Source organism: Coturnix japonica, chromosome Z, assembly GCF_001577835.2.
Source record: "Coturnix japonica isolate 7356 chromosome Z, Coturnix japonica 2.1, whole genome shotgun sequence".
NCBI classification, from domain to species: domain Eukaryota; kingdom Metazoa; phylum Chordata; class Aves; order Galliformes; family Phasianidae; genus Coturnix; species Coturnix japonica.
The window spans coordinates 51,307,779-51,323,330 of NC_029547.1; the positions used below are offsets into that span (position 1 = coordinate 51,307,779).

Genomic DNA, 15,552 nt, shown 5'->3' on the forward strand with positions numbered 1-15,552 from the left:
CTACAATGAATAAAAGGTAGCAAATTGAGCAAGCAAAACATGAAGGTTAATGAAAGGAAGGACAATTCATTGAGATATGCTCTGATCGTCAATATATGTGTGTGGTTTCCTCTGCTGCTAGACAGGACTACTGCTTCTGAAACATGTGATTTGAAATGTACTTCTAAGTTCAGAGCTTTCCAAATCTTAGTATGCTTACATCTTCTGCTGTTATTTCTGCATCTGTTTATTACATTTTCAGAAGGAAATCTTGCAAGCTCTTCAAACTAATCACTTTGATTGTATTTGAAAGCAACTGAAAGCAAATGCTCACTTTCAGTATCAAAGAGCAACAATAGTACAGATGTTGGAAAAAATATTCCACTTATTCTGCAGAGATATAAATGGTTAGTACTTCTTTTTGCTTCTGAAGGGTTATTTTTAAACAGTGGGTTAAATAGCTCTTTCAGTTGTATCCAGAAAGCTCAGAAAAGAGGAGGCTGAATATTTTGCACACTTCTCTCTGTTAACCACAGTGTATTTCCTGATGATGTAAACTGTTCACGTACAGAAAATACTGACACCTATCAACGTGTGTGTATGTATATGTGTGTGTGTGTGTATTAATGCTAAAATAAACAATGTCTTCATACTGCAGAAATAATCTTGAGTTTATAGGTCTTCATAATCTATGCATTTCAGACTAGTACATATGTGCTGTTGCCCTTGGCTCATAAAGATCTCAACTGCAAAATCTTTCAAAGGTCATCAGTACATTTTATCCAACTTTAAATCTTCACAGACACAGTTCAGGCTTTTCACACAAGCTGTAAATAGCAACAGGATTTTGTTTGTTTGTTTGTTTGTTTTCATTTTTTCTCTTTTTTTCTTTTTCTGTAGGTATAAGTATGACAAACTAACAAAGTAGCCACTCCTGTCTGAAGCGTTAATCAAAACCCACATTATTGGCATACACAAGATTCTGCTAGTTTATGTACGCTTCTAATCTAAAATCTCAGAACGTCCTTTTATTTTGGTATTGAAATAGTTTGAAATTTTATTCCAGCCTTATTATTAAGGAAGTAGATTGAATGAAATAAAACGGTTTGTGCAGTTCTCTTCTCTCTCATGTTCCTCATTTGCACTTTATTGTTGTCTGTTGGAACACTTGTATAAAAAGTATTGCTTAGGTTATGATGAGGCTCATGAAAAGTCTAAAGCAGACAGGCAGATACTTTCAGGAAAATTACTCATCAATTTATTGTCATAACTTTGCAGCACAACTACTTCTCATTAATTGCCTAAATTGACAAATACTTGGATATTCAGAATTTTCAGTTTCCTTTCCTTACTTTACAAACAGATGTTTTCAAAGCACTCCCTGAGGCTGAGTAAGAAACTCTGACAAATGAAAATGATCTTAAAAAATGAAACTGAGCTGGGCAATAAGTGGAGTGGGAAGCTCTGCTTATGCAGACACATTTCAAGCTTATTCAAGACACATTTATGTTATTTCAGAAGTTTTGATTATTGTTTGTTTTTTTCTGTATGAATGCTGGTAATGCTTCATGCCATCCTATCCATCTTTGAGTGTTGACATTCTGGTTCTTCCACTTTCAGGAACATTACAAAATTTAATTTCATTTATTATGTGGAACTATGAAAGGAATTTTATTCATTTCATTATCCCATTTCCTTACAAAAACCTGAGCGTAAATTCTGTCAGTGTAGCAAGATGGCCAATTTCTCTTTTTCCTACTTTTATACAACTCCTGTTACATTTTCCTTTTCTTTTGTTTGCTGCAGGTAATGCTACTTAGAGTCAAACCATGTCTCTTTAAAATTGTAGTTATTTCCAGGTTTTGCTTTGATGCCTGCATCTACATTTTGATACTGATACCTATGCTTTATGTTGGAAAAACTAAGTGCATTTTGCTTTTATTAATGTGTTCTGTTTCTATCGTGGATAGTTCATTAAATCTCTTAAATCCTCTGAATATCTGGAATAAAGTCCTGCTAACTTGCAGATTTAGGCTGTAGGACAGCGGGAACACCATTAATATACTGGGTTTGTGTAGGTGGCTAATCATTAGCAATGACTGAAGAAGAATGTCAGTTTTCATGGTGACAGAAAAAGGCAATACATGGTTTGCAGTGGCAAAGACGGTACTAATCTCCAGATTGTCAGCTGGGGACACCTGAACGCATTAACCTAAAAATTAGTGGTGTGCTTTCAGCTGTTAAATGGTAGTGTGACTTCAAAAGATACATTCCTAATTTTGGTAATGCCATATGGACAATAATCAGATTCTCTGTGCCTTTTGTTCTAGTGTTTTTTAATAAGCTGTGAAAAATGATATGCTGCAGGAATGGTGGCAGTTTTAGCTCATCAAAGTAGTGTCATTCTTCTCATACACTGGGGTGGAATACTTCATACATAGGAAATACATACATGCATGTATTGACCATAACATAAGATGGCTTTTCCTGTCACTAGTGGTGCAGCTATTAACGTGTAACTAGTTTGCAGCTCTTTTACATGCTTAACGTGTGCTTATCTGCTTTAATAAATATACTGATCTGGTTGTTAAACTGCTGCATCTAGAAAACACTGAAATAAGAAAACAGATACTTAATGGAGTAGTGCCACTTGTGGGAATAATTAAAAATGTGTGTTCAAATACGCAGTGTAAGCTGCGTATTCAGTCCAGCTTGCATAAATGATGTGTATACCAGGCATGTTAGAACATCATTTGACATGCTATATGTCAGAAGTGAGTTGTAGCTGCAAAATTATTCTTTTTATGTGTTGACTGTTAAAAATCTTATCATGGATGTCTTGCTGAAAGTGAAAGCAGCTAATGGTGTTATTCACACTGTCCAGTAAGACGACTGAGCAGGGAAGCCTTGTATGCTATCTATTAAATTAAGAGCACAACTGATGAATTTTGTAGTCATTGAGACTTTTGTCTCAGCCTTTCCACATGGAATGTTTGTGAGATGATGGGAATCTTTGCCATCTCTATCAAAATTCTGTCTACAAGTTTGCCTACAGTGTTTGTGTGAAATCAGAAATTTCCTCTAAAACAGATTAATTTGGATTTTACAGGTAATTATGGTACTCTGATAATTAAGTCATAATTTATCTAGAAAGAATATTCTAAAGTAAGATGATGACAAACCACTATTAAAAATGAATTCAATTGTATTTAAGGCACTGCCATCCCATAGAAGATTTTACCTTAATGGTCTTTGTCTGGAATTTCAACATTTTTCTCAAAGATTTAATAAAGAATTTTCAACACATTATGTGCTTATGTTTAGAAACTAGAAGTAAAGGCATGTCCATACCTTGTCAGGCTTTGTGTCATCATCCATTAGTATACAGCCTCACAGTGGCTCACAACAAATTCAAAAATTTTTTAAGGCTACAAAGAATATACTTCCTTGACATGATTATGTGCAGTGTGGAAGATAAGAAAGTTTGGTTTTGAAACTTTTGTGTTTGCAATAATTGTAGTATTTGATATGTTTTCAAATGTCTTGTCCAAACATTTCTATCTTTACGTTCACTAGAGCAGAATGAACAAAATTAGTCCCTTGTGTTTTACTAATTTCTACTTTCATGGTTAAATTTTGAAATTTAAAATGTTGGATAAAAAACGATTCAGTGAAGTCTTGATTTAGTGTGGCAACCTCAAATTTTACTTACATAATTTAAATGCCGTTTGTATAATGTGAGAAGGCTGGCTTGACTTCTTAATGCTTATGAGTAGTTCATATCTATTTGTTTTCTTTTTCATTTTTATTTCATGCTGTTCATGTTTTGCAGTCTTCTTATGCTGCTTATCTAAGCATTTCTGGTCTGCTTCAGTCGCTCTCTGAATAAGTAATTAATGAAAAGTAAAGAAAATTTAAAAAAAAGAAAAAGAAAAAAAAAAAAAAGAAATGAAAGGTATAGGGGAAGGAGTGAAAATGATTACTTGGGAAGACACCACATTGTGCCCTTCCAAAACTTGCAGGGAATTTACAAGCAGGAGAGGGACTGACGTTTTACACTGTCTGATAGTGATAGAACAAGGGGGAATGGCTTTAAACTAAAAGATTTAGGTTAGATGTTAGGAAGAAATTTTTTACTCAGAGAGTGGTGAGGTGCTGAAACAGGCTGCCCCATATGAAGATCTCCCATCCTTGGAGGTGTTCAAGGCCAGGCTGGATGACATCCTGGGCAGCCTGATCAAGGTGGCAGGGATGTTGGAACTTGATGATCTTTAAGGTCCCTTCCAACTTAAGTTTTTCTATGCTTCTGTGATTTATATCCTAGCATGGGAGAATCTAACGGTGATGCTCTCTGTGAATGATATAAGAAACTTTTATCTGTACTGAGAATGAATAATAGATGCAGCCACTGTAATCTTAAAATTAAATGCAGTGTTCAAAACATGAATGGCAATTAGATGCAATTTACAGACAGATGCGTTCAGAAATCTTTTCCAAAAATTTATAAATTTAGGAGGAAATACAATATATCTCCTTTGTCATTGAGTATGGCAGCATAATTACTATTCATGTGGTCCAGAGAGTTTTTCTTCTTCTGACTTCCCTTATTTTTTTTAATTCTTTAGTTACAGTTCATAAAAATAATCTCAGGATCTTATCTTTGCTCTGGCAAGTGTTCAGAGCAAAAAGGCATATATTGCAGATTAAGAGTTTGAACTATACTTGTTGTCTTTAGGGTATTCTGAAGTTTTCCCCAAGGATGTTTTTCACCAATTTCCTTCCATCACTCTTTGGAAAAATCACATAGTTTTCAAAGCAGTGCAGTAGCCTGTCATAGCCAACCAGGAATGAAAATGAATGTAATTAAAAAGTGAGGTTGCCATTATAAATATAAATAACAAAGAATCATTTTACAAACACAAGGACAAAAAAAAGATTCTCAGGAACTGTCATGCTGAAGATGGGCACTGGTTCTGTTAGCTGTAAGATGGGGGAATGAGAAAAATACTGGTCTTAGTTCAACAGGATAACAATGCCAGGGAAAAACAAACTTTATCCAAAACTTTTAGTAACATTAGCTGTTGTATTCTTTTCCCCTCCAGAAAACAAGTTCAGTTGGACCTAGTAATGCAGATTTTCCCTCTGGGGATCCCGGAATGTACCAACTGGACATTACTTTAAAGAGAGGACAGAATTTAGCAGCACGAGATCGTGGAGGTAAGTACATGTTGGTAAACACTAACTTAATGCTTGGGAAATTGAATTTCCATTGGTTTAATTTTTACATTATTAAAGTAGCTCTTATTAGATTGGTCAGTAGTGCACTTTTGGAACAGCTATTTAAACATGATAAATCTAGTTAATAACCTAGTGAAAATATATTCGTTATGAGAGAGAAAAAAACACAAGTATATCTGCAACTGAAAAAATAGTTTTGTATAAAGGCTTTCTGTATCAACTTGGGGAAGTTATTTGGCAGATTTTAGGTCTCAAGTACAGCAGCAGAAACCAATAAAGCTGTTTACATCAAAAAAAGGCTTCCTCAAAGCATATTGATGAGGGGAAATAGCCTCAAGTTGTGCCAGGGTAAGTTTAGGTTGGAAATCAGAAAAAATTTCTTAACAGAAGGGGTTGTTAGGCACTGGAAAAGGCTCCCTAGGAAGGTGGTTAAGTCACCATCTTTGGATGTGTTTAAAAACCATTAGGATGTAGTGCTCAGGGACATGATTTAACAGAGTATTGTTAGTTAGCTTAGCATGGTTAGGTTAGGGTTGGACTCAATGACATTTGAGGTCTTTTCCAACCTGAGTGATTCTATGATTCAATGATAGCCTATCAAGCTTTACCTGACATTCATCAAAAATAAAAATACTAAAACCTATTTGTTTGAGCTGGAGGGACATCCATGTTGCTTGTTTGGTTTTTGAAAGATATAATACAATTCATGTATATTTGCCATTCTTAGAATTTATAAATGAACTGAAATGTGACTATAAATATTCCGTTTGTTTGCAAAGAAAAAATCTGTAAATACTTTCCTGATAATACAGGAGTCTAAAGTAAACAAAGGGCAGGAAATCTGCCTCCTGAGGTGGAATCCCAGTTTCTGAACTGAGTTATTGGTGCTGTATAAGATGTTAAGTGCTTTTAAAGATCTGTTCAAAAACCTGCTACTTTGGAATCAAACATCCTTGTTCTACTTCTCATGTTTCTTCAGTGCCTAGACACGAAGTTGTTTTGCATGATTGTCACCCTGCATTGGAGCCTGTAATTCACTTCAGACACAGATACTTAAAAGGCATTCTTTGAGAACACTGAGCAACTGCTAAATTTTATGTTGAAACCTTCTTATGGAGGAAGAAGGTGGCTGCTGAGCCTCTTTTCAGGGAATAGTCTTGTGGGCTATTTTTTTACCACAAAAAGTAGATGCCTTTCTTTTTTAATTCTTTCCTAAACATGAAAACACTCAGCCCTCCCTCTCACGCAACGGAGGATTTGTTTTAGCACGCCACTGCAATTGTGTCATTAAGAAGAGTATGTGTTGCCATAGTGAAGTATAAGGATCCTTCAGGTCAGGTGGGGAGCTACAGATGTGCTTACTCCCACACTGACTGCATGTTTGATTTCAAAACTTAGAGAGAAAAATACAAAAACAGTAACTTACTCAGGACACCAAGCTGAGCCTGAATGTCCACTGTTCTGCTTTGTGTTTGGTTTGTTTTCCCTTTCTCTTGCAGTTATGCAGAGTGGAGATATTGTCAGCATTTGCAGAACTGGGTTCTGAGGGTACCGTCTAGGCATTAGGAAAGGGCATAGTGGATTTAGATAGTTGCTGAGAGGAAAGTGAACAAGGGAGGGTTAAGAGTGGGAAGTCATTTTTCTCTGAATGCTTTCTAGACCATAATACTTCATATATATATATGTGTGTGTGTATGTGTGTACATTTATTAAAGTAGCCCCAGAAGTGTTTCATTAACAAGGAGCATGTAGATCAGAATTTATACTAGAAGTTTCTGTGAGTACCAGAGGAGATTCAGCAAGTTCATGGAAGTTCACTGAAGATATTGAAATGTGCACAGAAAAAACCAATATATATATATATAAATCCAATTCTAAAAGTCCTATTTCATTTATTTATTTATTTATTTGTTTGTTTGATTGTTTGTTTATTTATTTAATTCTTGGTGCCTAGAAAAAACATAAGGAACATTTGAGGGAAATAATTTATTGCTGGTCACATCCTCATTTTTCCATCAGCACCTGTTTTGAGACACTGATGGAGACAAAATTCTGGTCTCACTGGGAGCTCATTCTGAACCAGTACCAGCATTGTTTTTGTATTGCCTACATGCTTCAGCACTGTTTGTGTTAAGGATTTCGATCCAGAATGCGATTATGGGACAATTCCTGGAAAGCACTGTGTGAGTATATGTATCCAACTGCCAAATGGAGCTGTCAAGACTGATGTGTTGGATATTAAAATCAGAGGATGGGAGATTTCTCATGTCATGAAGATGTCATATACTATAAGTTGCAACACCCTCCCTCCAAAATCTTCAGATTCTCTGCTTAAAGCCTGACTGTTGTACTTTCTGAGTTTTGACTTGCTCCAAAAGCATAATGAAGCTATATGGTAGAAAAGAATTTGCTTTTAAATTTAGCTTTTTGCTTCTTAATTCTTGAACTTCTGTTTCACATATCTTTTTAGAAACCTGGTGCTGAACATATTGCAGTCTTTGAATTCAACACTGAATTCTCATGGCATGAATGTTCTGCACACTTTGTCTTGCACAGATTTATAAAAAGAGGCACCATAACATTCTCTGAGGAAAGGGGAAAGATTGCAGCTTTATTTATATGGATAGCAATGCCAGTATTTGTCATGGCTATGAGCTGATAAATAACAATGTTGATAGTCACAACAAAGGAAGAACAGAACATTCTTAATGAGAGGACCAACATCTTGCTGTTCCTTTCTCAAAATATTGAAAATAGCTCTTGTTATTGCAGTCAATAATTCTGCACCAGTATGTCAGAAGAAAACGTAACTATTCATTTTAAGTCCTCATTTTTATAGGAGATTCTGTCTTCAGTCTGATACAGCTTTCTTTCCATGCACCACTCGGCTGTGGTGTCGAATGCCATTTCAGCTATGACGATACATTTTACATTTTTGCTTCTGTCAGAATCCTTTTGTGACCACAGATATGGTTTATATCTATAGTAGCTGCTTTTTTTAAGCCCTTCCTAAAGTAAACCACATACCTATTTAGATTTCAAAAATTATTTTCCAAGCCTCTTCTCTTACCTGTAAGAATTGTGGAAAACTTTGCAAGTTGATAGTATTAACAATTTAACCTTACACCTTTTATCTTTGTTTTCTTTTTTAATTTCTCATTTCTTTACTTTTCTTTTTTTTTTTCTTTTTTTTTTCTTTTTTTTTTTTCTTCTTTAAAGTGGATAATACCATGTGTGGTATATATACCATGAGGTTTTTCCAGGATTAAAATTTATAGATTGAAAAAATAAATAAATTGATATGTTGCTGGTCTTTGAAATGCATGCAGATTTCATGCAGCTACTTTCAATCAATGATATGCATTTACAGATTTTTTTTTTTCAGTATCCTTATATATGTATAATTTTTGTAACAAAAGAGAAAAAGAGAAAGTGATTTATCCATTTTTGCTTCAAGAGTGACTCATGTTGAGATGTAAACTGGAATACTGTAGGGAATTACATTTTAGTCATCACTGTTCTGCCATACATAGTTCAAGGAACAATATCCAAAATATTCTTATAAAGGTTTTGAATAGATTTTCTTCACAGTCTTCTCTTGTTTCACTGGAGCCCAGAAGTCTTTTGTGTTCTCTGAGAAATGTGCAGGCCAATTTGCAGTTCCATTTTAGACAAAGTTGGGCAATAAGCTACACAGATTAACTGCAGTTTGTGTTTTAAAAGCAGACTGGATACAAGATGAATTTTAACAAAAGACATGAAGACTTACCTGATCTTGCAATGCAGCACAAGGAGGATTAGTTTTGGATGTGAATCTTTTATCAGATCTTTTATGATGACTGGAAGCAACTTGTGTGTGTGAAATATTCCAGGTGGAGATCCTCGGAAGAGGCATTTGAATAAGGGCAGAAGACTTTGGCCTTTCTTTGGCAGAAGGATAGTTAAAAAAAAATAAGCCAGAAGCAGTGTGCAGTATGCAATGTCAATGCTGCACTTCAGATTGATTGATCTCTCATTTTCAGTATGAAATTTTTACATCATTAAGAACTCAGCTGATGAAATCAAGGATAATCAGTAGAGAGTACAGCCAAAATCAGGAAATTCTTGAGGAACTGTAATAGTATAAAAATATAGATAGATAGTTTGCTTTTTATCTGTGTATCTCTTTATCTATTTACATCTTTAGGATCTGTAAGAAAAGAAAGTGCCAGTTAAGTAAAACAAAAGGAATTAGAAAGCCTTTAAAATAGTTCTGATTCTATGCAGACACAAAATATTTAAAGCACACTTATATGAAATGATACATTCAACCACAGAAAATGTATATTATGTTTGAGCAGTGCTTCACTGTTGTAGCACATAGAAATCCATTCCTTACCTTGGTTAAAATATAGTGCAGACAGAGAAGCTGTTCATCTTTATGATTCAGAGAATTTTTTACAGTCTGTGAAATACTACTAAGTCTGTTACGTAGTCAAGAATGGTGAGATCATGTCCATGTTCTGTTTCCTGTGGAGGTGATAGGAGGAGGATATTGTCATAAATCTGAGTATAGTACTTAGATGCCTATACCATGGAATTTTACTGTGAAATTTCTACAGTTCCATAATAAACAGTCCTAGTACATCTGAAAACAACAATTGCTTTGAATTTCCTCTGGCAGAGGCTGTTGGTGCTGGCTCTGTGCCACCTTGAACAGAAACTGGCAAGTAATGGCATTTTTCAACCACCACTGCCTGAAGGCTACCAGCTTCCTTGCAACCCTAATAGTTAGGCTTCCAAGTAAAACATTGAGTGTTTGGAGCCTCTGAATGTTCTGAGCCATAATCTACATCTCTGGGTAGTGATTTAATACAGTAAAAAGTTCAAAAATTCTCAAGTGGAATTTTATTTATGAGAGTTACATAGATTGTACAAAAATATTTATTTATGTGACTGAGTGGTTGCATACAAATGCACTCAGGAAAATTACAAATTACTTTGTAGGTTTTTTTCAAACATATTTTAATCAATTGCTTTGATTTGAAAAGTACAATGAGTAAGTTCATATGCTGTAAACTCCAAAACTCCAAAAGTAATGCCTTCTATTTATTTCTGTGGAAAAGAGCAAAATATCAGTATTTGATAGAATTCTCAGCTTTGAAACATTCTTCTTCTGCATAGTCATTACAATTAGTTTTGCATTTTTGCCAGTGATGAACAATAACCTGCATGCTGCGCTTGTAAAAATTTGCATGACCATCTGGAATGCTTCTCATCTTTCATGTCTCTGTCACCACTGCTGAAATGCACCACCCACTGCCTCACTGGGCTCACACCTACTGTTTAATGTCCATCAACATTCAGCAACCGTTGATGAATGTCAGGGGGTGCAGTTTTTTCTGCATGGATGATTTCAGTGGCACACCTTTGCTCCATATGCACTTCTGTATCAGACACTATTCTGTCAGATTGCCCGTCTGCTACCATCTGTCACACAGCGGCAAAGTGTAACGAATTGTGGTGGGAAAGTTCAACCTCTACTGCCATACAACCAGTATGGCAACTACTCTTGCTGATGTTGTAGACCAACATCATTAAATACAGGCATTACTTTTCGAGCAGCCCTTGCATGTTGCTGAAGTGGCATGGTTTAAATACTGCATCACTGTACTGCTGTAGTAATTGCAGAAATGCGTGTTGAAAATTGAGTGAAGTTCCTGAGTGAACAACTGGTGGAACAATCTGATAAGTCATTAGAAGAAATCAAACAGTTATGGGCTTAGTACATCTGAAGAAGAATTGGAAATGTTACCTTGTTAGCACAGTGCTGTTATGTCTGGTGTTTTTGTTTTGTATTTTTTCTTTTTTTTGATGACCTTAAAAAAGTATTGAAATAGTAACATTAATGTTTTAACAAGGCAATAAAAATGTTGTTTTAAGACAAGTTTCTCATACTACATTTCTGCAAATGCTTCTTCTGTTTCACAAGCATTAATGGTTGGTTGGTTTTCCAACCTAAATGTTACTCTGATTTTGTAATTAGTTATTTGTTTAAATGTGTATTCTTAAATAAGGATGCTTATTTTGGCCTCATTGAAATCTTTATATGCCTTTTTCATAGGCAGAAACAAGTCTTAGAAAGAAAGTTGAAAAGCTGTGATTGTTTTAACCCATAATTTTTTAATGGGCACTGAATAATTGAATTTTTATATTCCCTTTTGACTTCCAAGTGGAAGATCTCTACATCCTGTAGTACCTGTGTGTTCACTGTGAACTTGTAATTAGCATTTTCATTCTTAATATAATAATGTTCCATAAGTGCTTTTTAAATAAACTATTGTCCTTTTCATGTGAATTAGGGAGGTAATTCTTTGTTACCTGGGCAGAAGGACAGAAACTAGGGTTACCTATGGGAAAGCTGTAGTTTTGAGAGTAAGCAGTAGTATAAGTAAACAAACCAAATGTCTATTTATTAAATTAATGGGAAATAATTTGCAGTAAATATATTTCCCAGCTTTAATATTGGACTAACAGTACTTCTGAGATGACATATGCTTTGTGTTTCTTTTTATGAGACTTTACATATTGCAATTTTGAAATACAGGATGTACAAGATACTTGAAACTGCTACATGTTCTGCTTGATATATTGAGTTGACACATACTTGAGAAACATCCTTCCACTTTTTCATCTTACTTGATTGTAAGAAAGTAACTTGAGACCGAGGAACCTTGCTAAGAAGGGAATGAATATGGATGGAGTTGGAAAGAAAGGGAAGGGCCCAGACATCAGTGAAAGAGCACTTCATCCTGGCTTTTATCAGAAATAGTGTTGCCAGAAGGAGTAGGGAAGTGGTCATCCGTCTGTACTCAGTGCCAGTAGGTGAGGCTGCATCTCAGGAACTGTGCTCAGTTTTGCGCTCCTCATTACAAGTAAGAAGCTGAGGCTCTGGAGCATGTTCAGAGGACAGTGAATCTGGTGAGGGGTCTGAAGCACAATTCTTCTGAGGAGTGGCTGAAGGAACTAGGGTTGTTCAGTCCACAGAATAGAAGGACAGGGGAGACCGTATTGCTCTCTACAGCTGCCAGAAAGGAGTTTGGGGTGAGGTGGGGGACAGCCTCTTCTCCTGCATAACTAGTAATAGAAATTGAGGGAATGGTCTCAAGTACCCCAGGGGAGATTCAGGTTGGATGTTTGGAAAAATTTCTTCACTGAAAGAGCAATCAAGTACTGGAATTGGGCTACCCAGGGAAGAGGTTGAGTCACCATCCATGGTGTTGTTAAATCATAGAATCATAGAATTGCTCAGGTTAGAAAAGACCTTAAAGATCATCAAATCCAACTGCAACCTAATCGTGCTACCCTAACTCTTAACAACCCTCTGCTAAATCACGTGTCTGAGCACCACATCCAAACAGTTTTTAAACGCAACCAGGGATGGTGACTCAACCACCTCCCTGGGGAGTCTATTCCAGTGCTTAACAACCCTTTCTGTAAATAACTTTTTCCTGATATCCAACCTAAACTTCCCCTGGCAAAACTTGAAGCCTTTTTTGCCGTGTCCTGTCACCTGAGAAGAAAGCAGCCCCACTCTCACTCTCTCACTGCAGTCACCTTTCAGGTGACAAAGAGAGCAAAAAGGTCTCCCCTCAGCCTTCTCTTCCCCAGACTAAACAGCCACAGTTCCTTCTGCTGATCACTGTAGCTGCCAACTGGATTTAACTCCACTGACCACAATTCTTTGGGCCCAGCTGTACAGACAGTTTTTTACGCAGTAGAGTGTTTGCCTATCCAAACTGTGGGCAACCAGTATCACCATGACAATGTTGGGGGGGTGGGGCAGTGTTCAAGGCTTTACTGAAGTCCAGGAAGACCACACTGACAGCATTACCTTAATCCACAAAGTGGGTTACCTTGTCATGGAATGATATCAAATTTGTCATGCACAATCTACAAATCTACCATTCATACACCCATGCTGACTGGGCCTGATCCCCTGGTTGATCCTTAATTGGTCCATGATGGCTCCTGAGATTATCCGTTCCATAACTTTTCCTGTAGCTGATGTGAGACTGATAGTTCTGTAGCTGCCAGGATCATCTTTCCAGCCCTTTTTGAAGATGGCCATCACATTTGCCAGTCTCCAGTCCACCGGGACATCGCCAGTTAGCCAGGACTGTTGAAGGATGACAGAGAGTGGCTTGGCAACCAGCCTCCAACCATCACATCCCCCACAATATCTTCGTTATTAATGAACAGCAATTTCAGAAGTGTGCTTTGCCTTGTTAGCTCCTATACCAACTCACTCTAGGAACATCTGAGACTGTTCCCTTTCTGCTGTACTATATTTCCAGCAGACATCTGGGAAGTTGTGATGAGAGCAAGTCCTCATGTTTGGATGTTGTACTATTGAACATGGTTTAGTGGGGAGATATTGGTAGTAGGTGGGCAGTTGGACAAGATGATCTTGGAGGTCTTTGCCAGTCTTGGTGATTCTGTGATTCTGTGTTCTGTGATGTAAGGGAGTCTTGTGACTTGTGTTAGGATCTGGGTGGGGGGATGAAGCTTTTCTAAAGTTGGTGCTTAGCCTTAATATTTCTGTAGAAAATAAAATTCTGTGGAAAATGTGTTGATTAAACACAGTTTTGTATGGCTCAATGTCATTAGCTGCCTACCAGGAAGACCTTAAAGAATTGTGTTATTTGCTTTTCTTTTACAACTGAGGCTATAGGGAGAGGAGGATAATATTGTATTTTGTGATTTCTCAGTGGTCAGGAAACAGGTATTAATTGCAAGGATGAAAATCTGAATTGGAAGTGAAAGCTTTGGGCACAATCTCTTGTACCTTCGGGACTAGGCTTGAATGTGGCTCTCTGTTTTGTTCTGAAAGTTGTTCTGGAAAAACAGAAAAAGCAGAAAAAGCAGAAGTGGAAAAATGAATGTGTGCTGTAGTTAAATGATTTTAATTATATTGGTTAATTAGTTTGTTTGAGAGAAATACCAGTTGCTCACCATTTTTCTAAAATGTTTTCTTTTTTCTCCTTGATGCTTGAAGTTTGATGCATCTATAGGTGAAATGGCAGCTGGATGTGCTGTTTTAATGTTTGTTTGTTTTTTTTGAGGTACCATAATCAGTTTTCTGGTTCTAGTGTGAGATTTTAAAGTTTACCTTTAGGTATTCAGTGTCTGGCTTTCACACATTACTGGTGGATCTTCAGCTGAGGTTTTCCAGGTATGATGGATGTTTGACTTTGGTCACATTGAGTCAAATGCAGAAATACTGTAGGGAGATGTGCATGCCTTTGCCGCATTCTTTCTCAGTTGCAGCAGTTGCTTGGTCCTGTGGTTCCATCTAGCCCTGTGTTTGTTCCTGAATTTTCTTTGATTAGCAGTTTATCCCATTATATTAAATAGGATTTCATTAAGGAAAAGAGTCTGATCAACAAAGAGACAAGTATCTTGAAAAGTCTGTTAGAAAGCTCCTGAAGGATCACTTAACTGTTTTTGTGATGGTGGAGAGCATCTGTGCTCAGCTTCAGCAGAATGTTTATGTGTCAGTTTGGCTGATGCTTGCTAGGAAAAGAGAGTCTGCTACCCTGTGCAAAGAATTCTTATTGCCTTTGCACAGTCAATAGTGGTGCTTTAGGAGCTATTTAAGTATAGTGCTATCTTACTGCATGACTTTATCTGAAAGATTTTAAGCTCATGAGTGAAGGCTTATAATTATGATAACTGATGCAGGTAGAACAAGCATTTGGGCAATTAGACCTTAGTAACAGGGAAACCAATGGAAATTCTGTGACTTCAGTAATAACGATGTTTGGTTCTTTTAGGCTCACTCTAAAATGTCTCAGATTTTTACTGTTTTTCTGTGATGTTAACATCATAAGTAAAATACTTTAATAAGAGAGCAAAGATTTAGTTATGTAAATTGAACAGATGATGCTAATTAAAATTACACTTTAATATATATTTAAAATATTATTAGCACACAGTTAATATTGTATTTGTATGATAGTATCAATATCATGATATTAATACTGACTGTTGACATGGATGTATAATACATATAGTGAAATTATACAGTATATCTGAACAAATGTTGTTGGTGTTATCATAAAAGATGTTAAAACTGTGATCCTGTGACACAGATCTCTGCAGTAGGTGGTGTCATCCAGTTCAGCTGAACTTCTTGCTAGGGGGATGCCAAGTATTGGTCTCTGCTGTGTCTCCTTTCATGCTTCTTGCTGTTCAGCGCAAAATTTGAGGTCTATTCCAGAAAGACATTTGGTTTCCTTGGCATAAGGGTGTTTAAAAAGGAATAACATCTTGACACCTGAGATTAGTGCTCAA

The 15,552-nt window shown here is 36.4% G+C and overlaps 1 protein-coding gene across 1 annotated transcript in view; it reads left to right on the top strand.

The window, feature by feature from the left end:
* MCTP1 (multiple C2 and transmembrane domain containing 1) overlaps positions 1-15,552 on the top strand; it is a 240,760-nt gene that overhangs the window by 73,877 nt on the left and 151,331 nt on the right. The window contains exon 2 of the mRNA XM_032441507.1: positions 5,082-5,196. Coding sequence (XP_032297398.1) covers positions 5,082-5,196 — 115 coding nt within the window. The remainder of the gene's footprint in view (positions 1-5,081; positions 5,197-15,552) is intronic.